The sequence below is a fragment of the Choloepus didactylus genome, chromosome 9 (genome assembly GCF_015220235.1).
Source record: "Choloepus didactylus isolate mChoDid1 chromosome 9, mChoDid1.pri, whole genome shotgun sequence".
NCBI lineage: Eukaryota > Metazoa > Chordata > Mammalia > Pilosa > Megalonychidae > Choloepus > Choloepus didactylus.
Genome location: NC_051315.1, coordinates 130099345 through 130115265, shown reverse-complemented (window position 1 = coordinate 130115265; position 15921 = coordinate 130099345). Strand labels below are relative to the sequence as shown.

Sequence of the window (15921 nt, the reverse complement as noted above, 5' to 3'; positions counted from 1 at the left end):
TCAGCCTTCTGGCCTTCTACCCCAAGCAGCTTACTTACCAAATGTCTTCAACAGTAAACAGCTGTGTTTTTACCCTCTCAAGTCACTATTTTCATCACCCCAGCCCTGTGCCAAAAATACTACAGGCAGCCAGGTCTGCCACCAGTGGGATCCTGCCCAGGAAAAGCCTGGCCTTGCTTTGCCCAGAGTCAGCAAATGCCCCCAGAAGTGTTACCAATCACATCCCTTTTTGTTCTCTCCTCTGGCAAATGTTAGCTCCTCTAATCCTCATTGCTTCAGGAATTCTCTGATACTTTTAAGCAGATTATTTTTGTATGTACCATCTTTTGTTAACTCTCAGCATAATTGTTAGTCTGCGTCCAACTCCAGCCCAGAAGCAGAAACCTTCATGTACTTATCCACATATCTCCCACCCCAACTCTTTTTGTGTCATTTAGTTTTTGAAGCAACTTATTTGTCCAGTTAAATTCTCCACATTCTGGATCTGGCTGGTTGCTTCTTAGCGGAGTGTTCAATTTGGTCCTTTAATTCTCACATTTCAAGCAAATTGGCAGTTAGAAAGCCTTGATTCACGTTCACTTGCACGCTGACAGTGCTACCACAGCACGCTTGCTTGTCCCACTGTCAGCGACACTAAGAATGCTGAGTGGGGTCAGGTACTTTCAACCTGATCCATGCATTACATAAGGTCCTTTTGACTTGACCTGGGTTTCCACCAAAAATAGAACCTGACCCAAGGCTTGCCTGTAGAGATCATTTTGGAAGTGATCCCAGGGAATGAGAACTGGGGGGAGTGAAACAAGGTAGGGGAAAAGTCGATCCAAGGCTCCACCCAGTGCTGGTTAATGTGGGCACCCACAGCTCAACCCTGGCAGGGGGCCCTTTACAGGAATCAGGTGCAGAATGCACCCGAGAACTGTCTGCTCAAGATGAAGAAGGGGTGTTCGTTCATCCCATCAACTCCCCCATGGGCAAGGCTTGCGCTGCGGTTAACTCCCTCAGCAACCGCCAGAGCAGAGGCTGTCGGGGGCACTGGGCATATTTTATCCTCAGTCTCACAACCTCACAGCCAGTAGTGTCAGCAGCCAGTGGCGCTTATTTCCTAGGGTCCTTATTTTATTAGAAGCTGGAAAGTACTGATTTTCTAATTCCATTTTCATTTAATAGGTAGAATTTTTCCACAAAGCATCTTCCATCAGCTGTTTGATTACCCTGCAGCCTGAATTGTGTTTCCTTTGAAGACTGCCAGGTATCAATTCATGATCCTGAAAATTGGGTAAGGGGGAGGTGGAATTGAACATTTATCCTGACTTTCCTGTACAATGGTGGTTATTTCAGTATAATTATGAACTGAAGCTCTCTCTCTATACATAAAACGTTCATGCTCAAGGTGTCCCATCTTTGGCCAGTGGGAGCCTCTTCAAGGTGATTTCTATAATCTTTTAACAACCCTATTAATGTTTTCACTTATATTGGGGAGACCACTCCATTTTAGAATTACAGTGCTATTTGTTCCTTTTATACCTGTATAGTACTGCACTGTATATTCCTGTTTATTCATCCATTCCCCTATTAATGATCATTAATTAATTAATTCCAATTAGCTATTACAAATAAGGTCCATGGGTACAATTTGTACTTAATACCTAGAAGTTCAAAACTGGCATTATCCCTTTCTAGCTATGGACTTTGATTTCTTGAATTACCATTTCCTCTACTGTAAAACTGGGAATTTTACACACATGATTTGCCTTTCAGAGTTAAGTAAAATTACAATTTAAAAGGTATTTCCATTTATGTATTTTTTAAAACCCTTAAATTACAATTTTTTCTTAAATAAGATTTTACCTAACTTTGTGGAACATGCTTAGTGTTAGCATTCATTGATGCTAGGATGGAGTTGTTCAAGAATCCACACAACGCAGCCAGTCAAAGTTTAAGCATAAAGTTTAAGATTTATTAGAGGAACAAAGCAGGTGGGGGCCAGTGAAAACAAAGAAAATGGCTCCAGCTCTCTTTCTGAGAGCGGCATTTTTTAAAGAAAAACCACGTGGGGAGGGAAGGGTGTCTTGTGCTTTGAGTGGGTGAGGGCTTATCAACTTCTGAGCTGACTGGTTGCTCGGGTTCTAACCCACTGCTCTTCTTTGATGTGCAGCTGGATTATCTATGTGGAGGAAGCAGGCCTTTTGGCTTGCTTGTAGCCGTTCATCTTATGGATCTATCTGATCTTGCCTTATCTGCCTTTTGGGGTCGAGGTGCCACTATGGCTGGGATTTCTAAAACAGCCTTTAACCCTTAGACTATGGTGCACCTGGTTTCTATGAGAAAAGCTGTGGGGCCCCTGGATCAGACATTCCTTCTACGTGTTAGACTCTTTTTTCTGGGATCTGACAATTATTAGTGTGGCTGATATTAACTGTGGTGTTAGAGCAGTTTGATCACTATCACTTTAGAAGCGTAAATTTCTGAAATAAACCGGAACAAAGTTTATAAAGAAAATAGCAAGGTCTCAAAATTCAGATACATGAGGACCAGTAGAACAATATTTATTATGAGAAGAGGAAATAGGGGTGAGAAGATAGCTGCTTTTCAGACACAAAGGGCTCTCGTGTGTTAGAATTAGGGTTGTTACTAAAGGACCAAGGAAGGATGCCCGGCTTGTCCAAATAAAAACCTAAGCCCTCTTCATAAAAGTGATGAGTCATATCAGGTGATTAAAATATATTCAAAATGAGTGAAAACACAAATCATGAAATTATGGCTATATAGGTCACTTCTACTTAATTTAAATAGAAGTGACCTATATATATTTTCAGGGAGTTCATGACACGCTAGAATTTATCCACAGAAAGAAGACCAGAACAGTGAAACTGATACAAACTACCTTAGATGAAAGAGTTGAAGAATTCAATTAAATATTTATTAACCAAACGCAGAAAAATGAACAGGGAGTATGTTAACCTGAAGATACAATAAACAAGTTCAAATGTCCAGAGGGCTATCACACAAAAAATGCAAGACAGGTTATTCAGTATTTCTCTAAAAGGCAGAACTTGAACTGAGGGATAAATACAAGCAACCAACAGGCTGCATGGAGAGTTGTACCAAGTGTATCACTTATCTTAAAAGCTTCTCTTCCACTATCATGCACTCCACTTTTCCTTCCTTTTGAAAGGAGATATTATAACTTAACGTATCTTGTGAACGTCTTAAATAAGCTGCATTTTCACGGCAAGCCCTCCACTGCCAGCAATGGATGCACTCACAGCATCAGCAAAAGTCTCAAGTTAGGAAACTAGTTTTTGAAGGAAATGGCCTTTTGTTCCTCAGCTATATTTTAGTAGTCTCAGGAGGCGAGGCGAAAAAGAGAGCATATTCTCCAAAGAGGGTGAGTCTGAATCCCCAGCAAGTGTGATACTGCCTTCTGGGGTAGTCATCCTCGATCCTCAAATGAATCAAACGACTATCAATCAAGGTACCGGTGGGAGTGTGCTGGGGGTGGGGGTGCAGGGAAGACACAGCTGACGACTTCTGCTCTACAATAAACAGGAGAGCTAGGCTTATGAGTCACTAGGAAAAATAACCTCGCCACGTAATACTGATGGGCTCCATCCGAACTGATGAATATTACAAGATGAGAATCGTTTCAACAACTATTCAGCCTAATGTTTAGGGACAAAATATATATAATTTTATATTATATATGTATTTTATCACATACTCAGTAAGGAATGCCGAGGTGCTTAATCATTCAATAAATTGAAAATAAAAATTTTACATTTCTCTATTTGTCGGTATACAGGATTCTGAAGGTGGATCTTGAACTTTGTATAACAAATCAGTTTTCAAGGAAAGCCACGTAATCAGTCAATCTGGCTAACTGCTGTTCATTGGGGATTGGTGGGACTGGGGCAGGCTCTGCAAGGTAAAGAAAGAAACACACATACAAGCTATATCCAGTGCAATGAAGCTTTGGCCCCATCACCTGTCCCCACCAACACTAACTTTAACAATAAGGAAACTTTCAGATTTCCCTGATTTTAGACCTGCCTCCTGTGAACCCTGGAAATTTCTGAAAAACAAATCAAGATGTCCCAACTTCTATGAGTACAGTTTTCCCAAACAGGGAGCAAAGCTATGCCTGGTGGTTACTGAAGTATTCCACGTGAAGGTTAAAAACACTTTTAACAAGCCAAGGCTCCTTTATTAGGCGGCGACAGCTCTCCTTGGAAAGGTCCTACTTACATGACCTTCAATTCAATTCAGCAAATAATTACCAGGTGCCTCCTGAGTCTAGGCACTGCTCTAGGAGACTGTTCAATTGTTTGTTCATGAACAAAAAGAAATTCAGAGATCCCCCTCCTCAAGGAGCTTACACTCTAGAGTTAATGTTTCACTTGTCAGCCTAGGGCTCCACCATACGATACTAAAAGCAGATTTGCAGCTGGGCCAGAGGGTGCTGCAGCTTTAATATAAGCTACAGATGGGAACCCAAAGTTTCATTCAAAGTGCAACTAGATGCACTACATCAAACTGAACACAATACTAAGTCTTGTAAGTTTCTGTTTCAAGTTTAGAAATGAAAAAGACAGATATTCATTATAAAAAAGAAATTATAAAAAGTAAAAATAATTTAAATTAAGTGTATGAAAATACATACCTAATAGAGGAATAAATCTGTTAAAGGAAACATCCAGGGACCCTGCAACTAAAGAAACAAAATTTACAGAACAGTCATTGTAAAGAACTTCCGCATATAACACATCATTATTTTTTAAGCAATATGCATTTATGGCCATTTTATTTTGTGCCCTCTTTTATCATGTCAGCTTCTCTTACCACTTCCATTGGTTGGGACCATGTCTTACCACATTTTTTCCCCCTTCACAGGACTTAGCACATTGATATTTGTGTAGTACTTTACTGCATGTTCAACAATGTCTAAAAGAATAAGAATTCAGAGTAGGTGAAAGGCAACTAGGTTGAAGTGGATGCAAAAGGATTTCTGGGGGTGGGCCTTAGGCCTGGCTCCAAGGACCTGGCAGGAAAGGGCACTCCGGGCACCCACAGGTAAGTGGGAACAGGCCTGGTCCAAGGGGACGAGGAGGAACTGGCTCTGTCTGAAACAGAGCACTCTGGAAGGAATTCAGAATAGGAAACGAAGATAGGCCAGGTGATTTAAGACCTCAGGAAGAAGGCCAGAGAACTTAAATTTGTGAAAATTAAAGCCAAGGAAGAGTTTTGTTTAGAAGAGTCTACATGACTCGAGTATAAAGAAAGAATGGGGATACTTAAGCATTTAAAACAGTAAGTTTAAAAATGCAATAGTTGAATCAGCATAACCAAAAATAGCTCTGGAAATAAAAGGATGGGAAATTAACATTTAGCAAAAATTCAGTTGTAAAAAGGACCATCAAATGCTATATAAAGTATTATCTTTTATTCATAATTATTTATTTTAAATAATATTTAATAAATACTATTTATTTAAAAAATATTTTAAAAAATTAAGGTGAAACTAGGTGAATTTTAAGATCCTTTTTAACCATACAGATTATTCTATATCTGTATTTGAAACATGAGTTATTCCCTATATTAATATAGCAGAATTTTACATCAAATTATTCAAAAAAGTCAATGCTGCACAGATGGATGAACAGTGCCACCTACCCGGCTTTTTGGGCATAACCATTCTCGTGGTGGAGTCAGCTTGCCATCCTTGTTCTAAAATACCTAAAAATGTATATTTTAGTACACAAATGAAAAAAAAAAAAGTTCAGCTCAGTTGACAAGATCCACAATCTATCAATGACATTCCTTACACGGGAGACCTGACATTTTTAATGTATCCTGTCTCTTTTAACCCGTGTTTTACTAAATTCAAAATGGCAGCATTCTTATCCAAACTTATTTTTGAAATATTTCTGGAACATATATCAAAGCCTCATTTTACTCTATAAGGCTGGCAAAATCCTAACAGATGATTAATTTTCTGCAAAGTACATATTATGGCACTGACCTAATCAATATTATCAAAAACAGACAGGGAATTTATATGGAATTTGTAACAATAGTTAATGATTATATAAACAATAACAAAGATGATCATGATGATAAAAAAAAACAGCTTAAAGATACAGACTGTCTACTGGCAGGGACAGTGCTTGGTGCTTTTACACAGACCATTTGATGTAACTGTCACAGCTCTATTTAGTAGGAAATGGGACCACACTTAACAGATGTGGAAAATGAAGTCAGGGAATTCAAGTGATTTGGCTTCATCACACTGCTAGCATGGGCCACATGGGGGCTGAGGTTTGGAGAAACCAGGATTCAAACCCAGGCAGTCAGCTCTGAGTATGGGCTCTGAAGTGTATGATATACGAGACAATAAATTATGGGTGAATTTCAAGAAAAGGGCCAAAACAAATGTTTAAGTAAGTAATAGTGTGACTTAATATAAGAACTTTCATTAACTTGTCCACTGTGTCTACAATCATACTAAATCCTAGAAATTTAAGAATAAGATACGGTGCATGATGGAGCTCATATTTTAATTGGGGGATCAAAAATGTTAATCTTTGTGGAACAATGAGATAAATGCTATAATAAAGGTGTCTGCAATATAGCAAGGTGAGGGATTAGTTCAGGTATCACCCAAGAAATGAAGATGCTGAAAGCCTTTGGAGATGTGTAGGGGTATATAGGAGAGGGGGAGCAAGCATCTGGGGCACATGGTAAGAAGCGGGGGGAAAGGGCTGAAAGGGAGGTGGGATAAAATTACTTTTAACAAGTTAGGAGGAAATGAGAAGCACTGAGATGAACTAAGACTTATTCTCTTAAAAAAATTTTTAAATACATATATATATGTTTGATTTTCAGAGAAAAAGAAAATATTCAGTTACAAAGTTCAAGCTCAGAATTATGAATATAAAGTTACCCGTTTGGCATACTATTTAAAAGCAAATGATGTGAACATCATTTATTTTCCTTCATCTCACATTTTCTACCACCTGTAAGAACTGTATGTAATCTAGGGTTCAGATGTAGGACTGTGATTAAATGCTTTATTCCATCCCTCTTTTCCTTGCTCTTTTCTTCCAGTCACTCACCCTTCTTACTATCTCCTCTGCCCCCGCACAATGAGTGCCAAAGGTAGTTCTGATTTTTCTTTCCTGAGCATCAACTTGGAGGATTCACCATCATTCAACAGAATATGGGTGGGCTCCTGGCCAAAGGTCTTAGAGATAAAGGTAGAAAAATATTCAAGAGACAGGCCATGGGAACCACAGGAAGAGGTGAGTACATGGAACACTGAAGAGACTGCATCAAGGAAAGAGCTAGGATAATCACTTGCAACAAGACTGCATCTCAGAGATACAGCCAAATCTTAATTTCACAAATGTGCAAAGCTCTTATTCTGAGATACCTTTAATTGGTGCCTATCTTTGGCAACTTGTGCTTTAAAAGTAAATGCAGGTCCAACATCTCGTTCACAAATCAGGATCCACAAACCTCTACAGACCAAAAAATTCTTAACTCATCTGGTGGTGAAACCTGATGTGAACGTGATCTGAACCACTCTAAGTCTCCTTTTGAGTCATCCTATGTACATGAATATTCACACATTTTGCTGCAGGACCACGAATGTGCTTGATTACAGAGTGCATGCTGCCAAGACCCTGCTGGGGGTGTGGTGTAATGTAAGTTTCATGTAAACTTTGTAAAAATCAGATGAAAACTTGAATTGCCAAAGCATATCTGGTTTCCATGGTTTCAGGTAAGGGACTGTGGAGATACATCTATATAAAACTCACACTTCTAGTTTTCTTTTTCCTTGTAAGTAAAGAGTAAGCTCAAAATACCTTTCACAGCCTCTTCTACAGGAAGCCCAACAAAGGCTGCGAAGTCATCGGCGATGATGGAGGTATATGCTTGCGATACCAGGGTGAAGGCTCGTCTCCTTGTTGCATCTTGTCGGGGAGGGGAGTTGGCAGACAGTGAACCAAAGAAGCAGACATTTTAAAACGCATAATTAAATTATCCCATTTTACTTGTCCAGTTTTCATAAGCACGAGCAGATCAACCTACAGATTTCTGTGTTTACAGATACAGATACTCATTCCTGGCATGTAGGAGATGCTCAAACAGCATCAGATAAACAAACATAGTCCTTACATTTCCTCTTAGACCCAAAATCTCTCTCAAATGACAGTGGAAATCACAAAGATGGAAAAATGTTAATATATGTAAGACTCAAGAGCTAACAAAACTCAATTTAAATATATTTATGTATTTTGGATTTAAAGTTTTTATTTCTTTGAGGAACTTAACACCTGAACTTATGTCAATCACATCAGATAATGTGTAAGCCTAATTTTTCATGAGGATAAAACTGAAATGCGTAACTAAATATGTTTCAATATATCCCATATTCATTTAGAAACATCAGAATGAATGGTGCAGAAAACACCTATTTGCAAAATTAGTTGTCCTTTCTCAGGGGTTTCTCTAATATATGATCACACCTGGGAGTTGTAGAACAAATCCCTAAAAAGAGCACTATTCCTATATCTCAAGTCTGCACTCAACTCTTGCCTTCAAGCAGGTTCATAATCCTAAATTCAAGCCCTAAATGACTGCTTCTCAACAGGAAAGGGCTGCCAAACCATGTCAGCAACAAGAACTCTTCTCTAGAAATAACATTTGGGATTTCCCTCCAAGTTTACCTATCCACACCAACTAAATGCAAGAATGAGACAGAGTCTAAATGGATGGCAGGAAGTCGAACCCAGTGAGCTCACCTTCCCATCAGTGCTCTTTCACTAACAAGAGCTCCTCCACCTGCTTCTCAACTTGCTCAGGAACTTTTATTTTCTATTTAATAAGCAGGTGTACATGCGTAAAACAGCTGCAGGGACACAATGACAATCCCCTCACCATTCTGGAAACATTGCCCAACACCACACCAGTTCCCTCGGACACCTTCAGCTCCAAGCTTGCCCACTCGCTTGCTCTCAGACAGGCCTCCAGCCTTCTCCTCTCCATGCTTTCGGCTTCTGCTGCTCCTGGCCTGAAACATCCTCATCTCTGCTCTCTGACTGGCCTCCTGTTCCTAGGTCTGTTTATAAACTTCCTACAATCCCTGCCCTTCCCTAAATTCACAGGATGTGTGTTCACACATTTATTTAATAAGTAATCTCTTACCAACTACAGCACACGGTGATCTCCCCACTCCCCATTATCTCAATTTCATCCCAAACTTCTGACAGGAAAGGACATCTTTTATGTTTGTAACCCCCAAAGTGCCCAGCACAGCACCTCCAATAAAGGTATGTGTAAGGCGCATGCCCACCAAGGTGATCACCATGGCCAGAGGGGGATGTACCCCCATATCGGGCTTCACTTTCACATTCCTGACAAACTCCCAGTCAGCTGCTTTCATTTCTTACTGAGCCAGCTTTCATTAAGTCATGGTTTCTGCCTCCTCCTACAGCTTACACTTAATTCCTTCCTTCTCTCAGCACATGGTCTGTTCACGGCTTCTCCCAGAGTGGCAAGGCCTACAGTGTGGGGAGGAAGTAACCACAGAAAGCAGGCAACCATAATTAATAAGGACAGAACAAGATAAAAGAGATCAGTGTATGAATTTATAGAAGATGGACAAATAGTGAACCAGGAAGAGTCGGGGAAAAGAGAAAGGTAGAGGAGAGATTTCTATTGTGAGATCAGCACTATGCTGTACCAGGCTTTTTATCTTCCAAAGCAATTTAAGAAATATTTAAGCATCTACGTATTGAGTTGATGAGTTATAAAATCCAGAAGCTGGATGCAGCACCTATCAATGGCTGCAAAGCCCAAAGCACAGTCGTTGCTTTCAAATCACAGATTTAAAAAATCTTAACCAACCAATACCTTGAACTTTTTAGAATACTACAAAATTTCATTTTAGTAGCAAAGCCAGCTTCCACTGACAAGAGCAAGTTCAATCTTGGATTAAATTAAGAAACAAGTGAGGCCTTTAACTGGCGATATAATCTTAATCAACGTGAAATAAAGGAGCACAGTTATACCAAATCTGAAAAAGAATCCCCAAACTGCTCCATTCACCTAGCAGAAGATATCTACCTTTTAAACACACCACTGACTTCCACACTGCTGCATTCGGGGCATGAGTCCAGGCTAATTTACTCCTTAACCACAAGGAACACTACCTCTTAGTGCTTCCATGATTGGCTGGACCGTCTCGGACCACTGGTGGGCGCTGATGGTCGTGTAGATCCCAGGGAAGTCTCTCTGCCAGATTCTCTGTCCTACTGACCAAATGCCCCCAAGTTCAGAATTGGCCTGCAAAAAATACCATTCCCTTGAAGATATTCACTCTGCAGATTTACCCGCAACCATATTTTTAAACATAATCCCAGAAATAACACAAAATGTGTTAGTTGCATCAATAAAATAGAAAACCAACATTTCTTTTAACAGATTAATTACTCTTTCAGCCAAATCACTAACAAGAGTTTTTAAACATGGTGGACTGTAATATAACATTTATTTGTACTTTTGATATATTTTTTATCACAACAGCAGATTAAGACATGAGAAAGAAGTCCAAAATGATTTCAAAATAAAACCTTGGAATTAATTTTCTTAAACACAACTTGTTTTTTAAAGAGGTTTTATTTCTATTTCACATCCACACCCATAAGTCATTTAAGGTAAGTAATAGCAAAAATGGCTAATAACACATACTATAAATTCTAAGATGTCATACACTGTAGCCTCTCTCACTGATATCACTGAAACTCTGCAGTTCTTTACTTAAGCCAATATTTAACAGAATGTCTGGGAAAGGAAGACAGTAAAAATACTAATCTGATCTGCTGTTCAATATCAACACTGAACAGAAATTTAGGTGAATTCTTATGAGAACACTGTAAAACTACACTTCACACTAATGCTGGACACGGAATCACTTGAAATTAAATATTTACTTCACTACACTTTGGAATAAACTTTGCAGAAGTTACTTAATCTAACCTCCCATCAAACTAAGAAATCTAAGATCCTTATCAGCTAATCTTAATGCTGTATCAGTTACATCATCATTTTTAGAAAATGCTGTAACAATACTGTGCTGGTTTGAATGCATTATGTCCCCCAAAACTCCATTATCTCCGATGTAATCTTGTGTGGGCAGGTGTATCAGTGTTGATTTGATTGTAATTCTTTGAGTGTTTCCATGGAGATGCGCCCCACCCAACTGTGGGTGATGACTCTGAATGGATAATTTCCATGGAGGTGTTACCCCACCCATTCAGGGTGGGTCTGAATTAAGTCACTGGAGCCATATAAATGAGCTGACAAACAGAAGGAACTCAGCACAGCTGAGAGTAACATTTTGAAGAGGAGCTACAGCCAAGAGGGACACTTTGAAGAATGCACATAAGCTGAGAAAAAAGCTGAAGCTTTCAGAGACAGTTTGAAGACAGCCTTTGAAAGCTGACTTTTGCTCTGGAGAATCTAAGAGAGGACAAACACCCCAAGAGCAACTAAGAGTGACGTTTTTGAGGAACTGCAGCCTAGAGAGGAATGTCCTGGAAGAAAGCCATTTTGAAACCAAAACTCTGCAACAGACGCCAGCCACGTGCCTTCCCAGCTAACAGAGGTCTTCCGGACACCACTGGCCATCTTCCAGTGAAGGTACCCAATTGCTGATGTGTTTACCTTGGACCTTTATGGCCTTAACACTGTAACTGTGTAACCAAATAAACCCCTTTTTATAAAAGCCAATCTATTTCTGGTGTTTTGCATTCCAGCAGCATTAGCAAACGAGAACAAATACCAATTTCAAAATAAGTACTATTACAGAAAACTGCATAATTTAGTTTAAAAAGAAAAACTGGCTGAGTTGTTGAAACAACTGGTAGAGCCACTCTTGTAAGACTTCTCAAAAAGTCTGATCGCAGTAGGAACAAAGCACAGATTTCTGTACCATCTGAGGGAAATTAAAATATTTGTTTAGAGGAACTTAAAAGACCTATTCTTAAAGTTTAATACTAGTTAATGACTATTTCTATGAACCACTTGGGAAAGAAAACAGACACTTTAGGAGGCAGACATTTATGTACAGCCCTGAAGCTACGAATGGTGAATGCTATTACGATAAACAGGCAAATACAGTGAAAGGATACTTACAGATTTTATAGCAGGTGGTATTCTTTTCCAAAGATATCTTGCATTATTCCTAGTTTACACCCCAACCCCCAAAAAAGAATAATCAGTTACAAAAATAATCATCTTAATAAATGTTTAAATTTTCTAGGCTCCAATACAAATACACAGAAGTACACTTAAAACACCCTGTATGATACAGAGTGGAATTTAGGTTTATATGCATTAGTCCAGGGGAAATAAGAATGGTTTTCCACATGAAAAGATACAAAATACTTCTATGAAAAGTTAACATTTTGCCATTTTTAGTGAATTTTTATTAATGATCCAGGTCCTAACTTATAGCAATAGTACACTAAAAGCACAAAGACTAAAAAAGAACTTCCCAAGTAATTTGTTCCAGCATAAAAATAATCAAATTTATGTACTTTCAAGGCTTTGGCATTCCCTGACAATATGAACAGTATTCAATGTTTTTCTCCTTGTCTTGACCCCTCCTACCAGCTGATAGAGTTTCCAAATCTCCAAGGCAGGGCTTTTAAGAGTTTGGAAACTTGAATAACAAATACAAGATGACAGCATTACAAAATGTGAAATGATCATTTACTCTGCAAAGTGGTCAAGTCTGATTAAACACAAGCCCAGTGTGCTGGTTTGTATATACTGTGTCCCTAAAAAAGCCATGTTCTTTGATGCAATCTTGTGGGGGCAGACCTATTAATCTGTTGATTAGGGTGGAACCTTTTGATTGTTTCCTTGGATATATTAGTCATCCAACTGTGGGTGACACTTTTATGGCCACAGAACTGTAAATCTGTAACCTAATAAATCCCCTTTATAAAAGCCAATCCATTTTTGGTATTTTGCATAACGGCAGCTCTAGCAAACCGGAACACCCAGGGTTAGAGAGGGATGTCAGTGAGTGACATTAAGAGGGTTCAAGTGGCAGAAGGATGACCCCAGAAGCAGCAAAGCCAGCTGGGAAAACTAGCAGAGGTGTCTACTGATAACATTTAAGATTTATACCTAAACATCCTAAAGTGCCAGGGGAATGATGAACTGAAGGTATGGCAGACCAAGTACTGGGGGCTACAAAATACGTGCAATATAAGTCTCAGTTTAGTTTTTAAAAGGATATGAAAAGAAAAAGGCTTGGAAGAATTTAAAACAAATGTTAACAGTAATTATCTACGGGTTGTAAAACTATAAGAGACTCCTACCCTCTTGCACAGTTGTGCTTTCTGACTTTTCTCCAATGAGCATTGGGAATAATTAAAAAATAAAAGACTTTCAAGAAATCTCATACACTTTTGTAATAAGTCTCTTGGTTTTCTCAAACAATCTTTCCTTACAGCTTCTCTTGGGTTACTGATTACATGTGAAGTCAATAGAGGTCATAAGAAAGTTAAAAAATAAGAAAGAAAAAGCAAAAAAAAAAAAAGACAAAGGTCAATCAAAGTAAAGGAGTATAACACAAAATTTACAGTCAAATTGAAATGTTTTTTAGAAGGTATATGCAAAAAAAAGTTATTAAAAATAACTCAGCCTAATCATAATTCATTAAGTTACCATTCAACATGAAATAGGTATATGAGGTCTGACCTAGGGGTACCACTTCAATGCAAGCACCATTTCTGTATAACTTTGAGGAAACTGTTGCTCTTAGCTTTAGGTAAAAGGTACTTACATGTCATTATGGAGCAGATATAGAGCTAGAAGCTGACCATACACTGGGGGTGTAGCAATTCCTCCAGGAGCCTAGAGCCAAAAATGAAAGAGAAAAACTTCTATTTATTCTTATATGCTTATAGAATAGTAATTTATTAACACTGATACAAAAACTAACACTTACTGTATTATATATGTAAAAACAGCTTAGATAATTTGAAAACCTGAGTACTAAGTTCAGATCTGTTACCAACTGTGATTTCTCTTCCCCTGGGCCTCAGTTTCTTTATACATACAAAAAAGTCTAAATACGGCTCCTTTCCCCAGCCTTAAATTCTTATTTAAAGAATCCTACTATTATAAGAAACAATTATTTTCAATAGATTCCTGAAGTATTTTAGTTCTGCCCACTATATCAAATACATTGAATAGCTAAGTAAACAAGTGAGGAATGGAAAAACATTGCAGTTGAGTTACAAAGACACTTTTCTCTCATTCAACTTTAATTCATCGAGAAAACTACTATTAAAGGTCGACTAGTAGTGAGATGCTTCCTCTGGTTATTGTCTCCTTTAGTTAATCATTTATTTATCCTAATTTTTGAATGTTCAAGCACCTTTCTAAGAAAATCTTAAAAATTAGCTTTAATAGCTACAACTATAACTTACATCTATCTTATTAAAGACAAAATGGCAGATTTGCTTGACATTATGAGATTAAGAAGGGTTTTCTGAGCTAAGAAAAGGATGCAGTGGTCACATCTTTCTTGGTCTGTTTGTATGCCTGCACAACGATGTTTAATAAAATCCTCATTTCCCCTCTCCGTGGACAAAGAGAAGGAAAGAAAGCCATCTAGTCTAAATAGTATGAGAAGCATATTGGTAGATATTAGGAGCAAAGATGCATTAATTTTTAGGGTTAACAGCTGAACACAAGTTAAAACAACGAGAGGAACAACAACAAAAAACCTTAATTGAGAAACACTAACCCACACTTTGAAAATCACAGAAAACACTAGGAATGCAATTCTAAAAGTGCAGCACTTCTTGGCCTCACAAATGGATGCACCTTACAGACCGAAAAGAAAATTTTTAAAAAGCTGACAACAGAGACGATTTAAAAGTTTATCTGAGTACAAAAAATTGGGAGTTGATGAAGACCAAACCTGTATTTAACTTCCCTAATGTGGACGCAAACCGAAAATATTCAAACTACACCACGACAGAGAAACTTAAACGCTCGTTGTTTCATTGTTTCTCGCTTAAGATGGGCCAAGCAGGCAAAGTGGGGTCGGGGGAAATGTCAGTTTACAAGCCCAACAAACAAGAAAAGCCACCTGCAGGAAGGCGAGGGGCCGGGACCCTGACAGGTGGCGAGAATGAAAGCTGTCGGAGAGGAGAGTTGGGACCAAACGTCCACGCCGCGCTTCCCTCGGGAAAGGCGCTCCGGGAGCTCGGGGACTGGGGCTCCACACGTCCAGCTCCGGCGCCCCTGCGGCGCCCAGCCCGCCCCAGGCCCCGTTACCCTGGAGACCGGCGCCGCCCCGGGCCCGGGGCCACCCCGCGGCTGTTCGCAGCCCGACGCGAATGGCTACCTCGAGCTCCTGATTCTCGCATTGATCCAGCAACTTTCTGAAACTGAAGGCACTTTCCGCCATCACCGCCACTGGCATCTTCCCCGCCGGTCCTGCCACCGAACCCTCCCGAAACCCAAACCCACACTGTCCCTAGGGGCGTCGCGCCCGCGATGACGTACAACGACGCCGTCGCCGTCGCCGCCCAGCGCTCAGGCGGAGGCACGCCGAAGTTTCGTCACACGTCTCCCGGGCGGCGAAGGGATGCAGCCGCTCTGGCCCGCCCTCTCGGTGCTCTGGAGGACCTGCCTGGCGGCGCGTGGAACCACGTCTGCGCCTGCGGCGAAACCCTGGGAAGGGAGAATCTTTGTACCTGCGTGAGGACTTCCTAGGAAGACAACCCGTACATAGGAAAAAAACAAAAAGACACACAAAAAAGACAATACTAAATTTGCGATAATAAAAGTTGCTCTGGAAGCACAGTGAAACGTTTTCTTTTGAATCTT

The 15921-nt window shown here is 39.6% G+C and overlaps 1 protein-coding gene across 1 annotated transcript; it reads right to left on the bottom strand.

Moving 5' to 3' along the window:
- Positions 1-2885: 2885 nt before the first annotated feature.
- COPS8 (COP9 signalosome subunit 8) lies at positions 2886-15591 on the bottom strand. Its single transcript, XM_037850150.1, has 8 exons — positions 15437-15591; positions 13862-13932; positions 12199-12247; positions 10215-10347; positions 7866-7973; positions 5671-5733; positions 4661-4708; positions 2886-3918 (listed from the first exon to the last, which is right to left on the bottom strand). The coding sequence occupies exons 1-8, from the start codon at positions 15512-15514 to the stop codon at positions 3839-3841; spliced, it is 630 nt and encodes a 209-aa protein (XP_037706078.1). The 5' UTR covers positions 15515-15591; the 3' UTR covers positions 2886-3838.
- Positions 15592-15921: the final 330 nt, after the last annotated feature.

Excerpts from the sequence above, each read along its gene's own strand:
- COPS8 (XM_037850150.1), bottom strand. The coding sequence starts at position 15,514 with ATGCCAGTGGCGGTGATGGCGGAAAGTGCCTTCAGTTTCAGAAAGTTG. Across the intron at positions 7,974-10,214 it reads AATCATGGAAGCACTAAGAG|ATGCAACAAGGAGACGAGCC; the intron begins GTAGTGTTCCTT and ends CTCCCCGACAAG. Across the intron at positions 4,709-5,670 it reads GGTTATGCCCAAAAAGCCGG|TTGCAGGGTCCCTGGATGTT; the intron begins GTAGGTGGCACT and ends TTGTTTCTTTAG.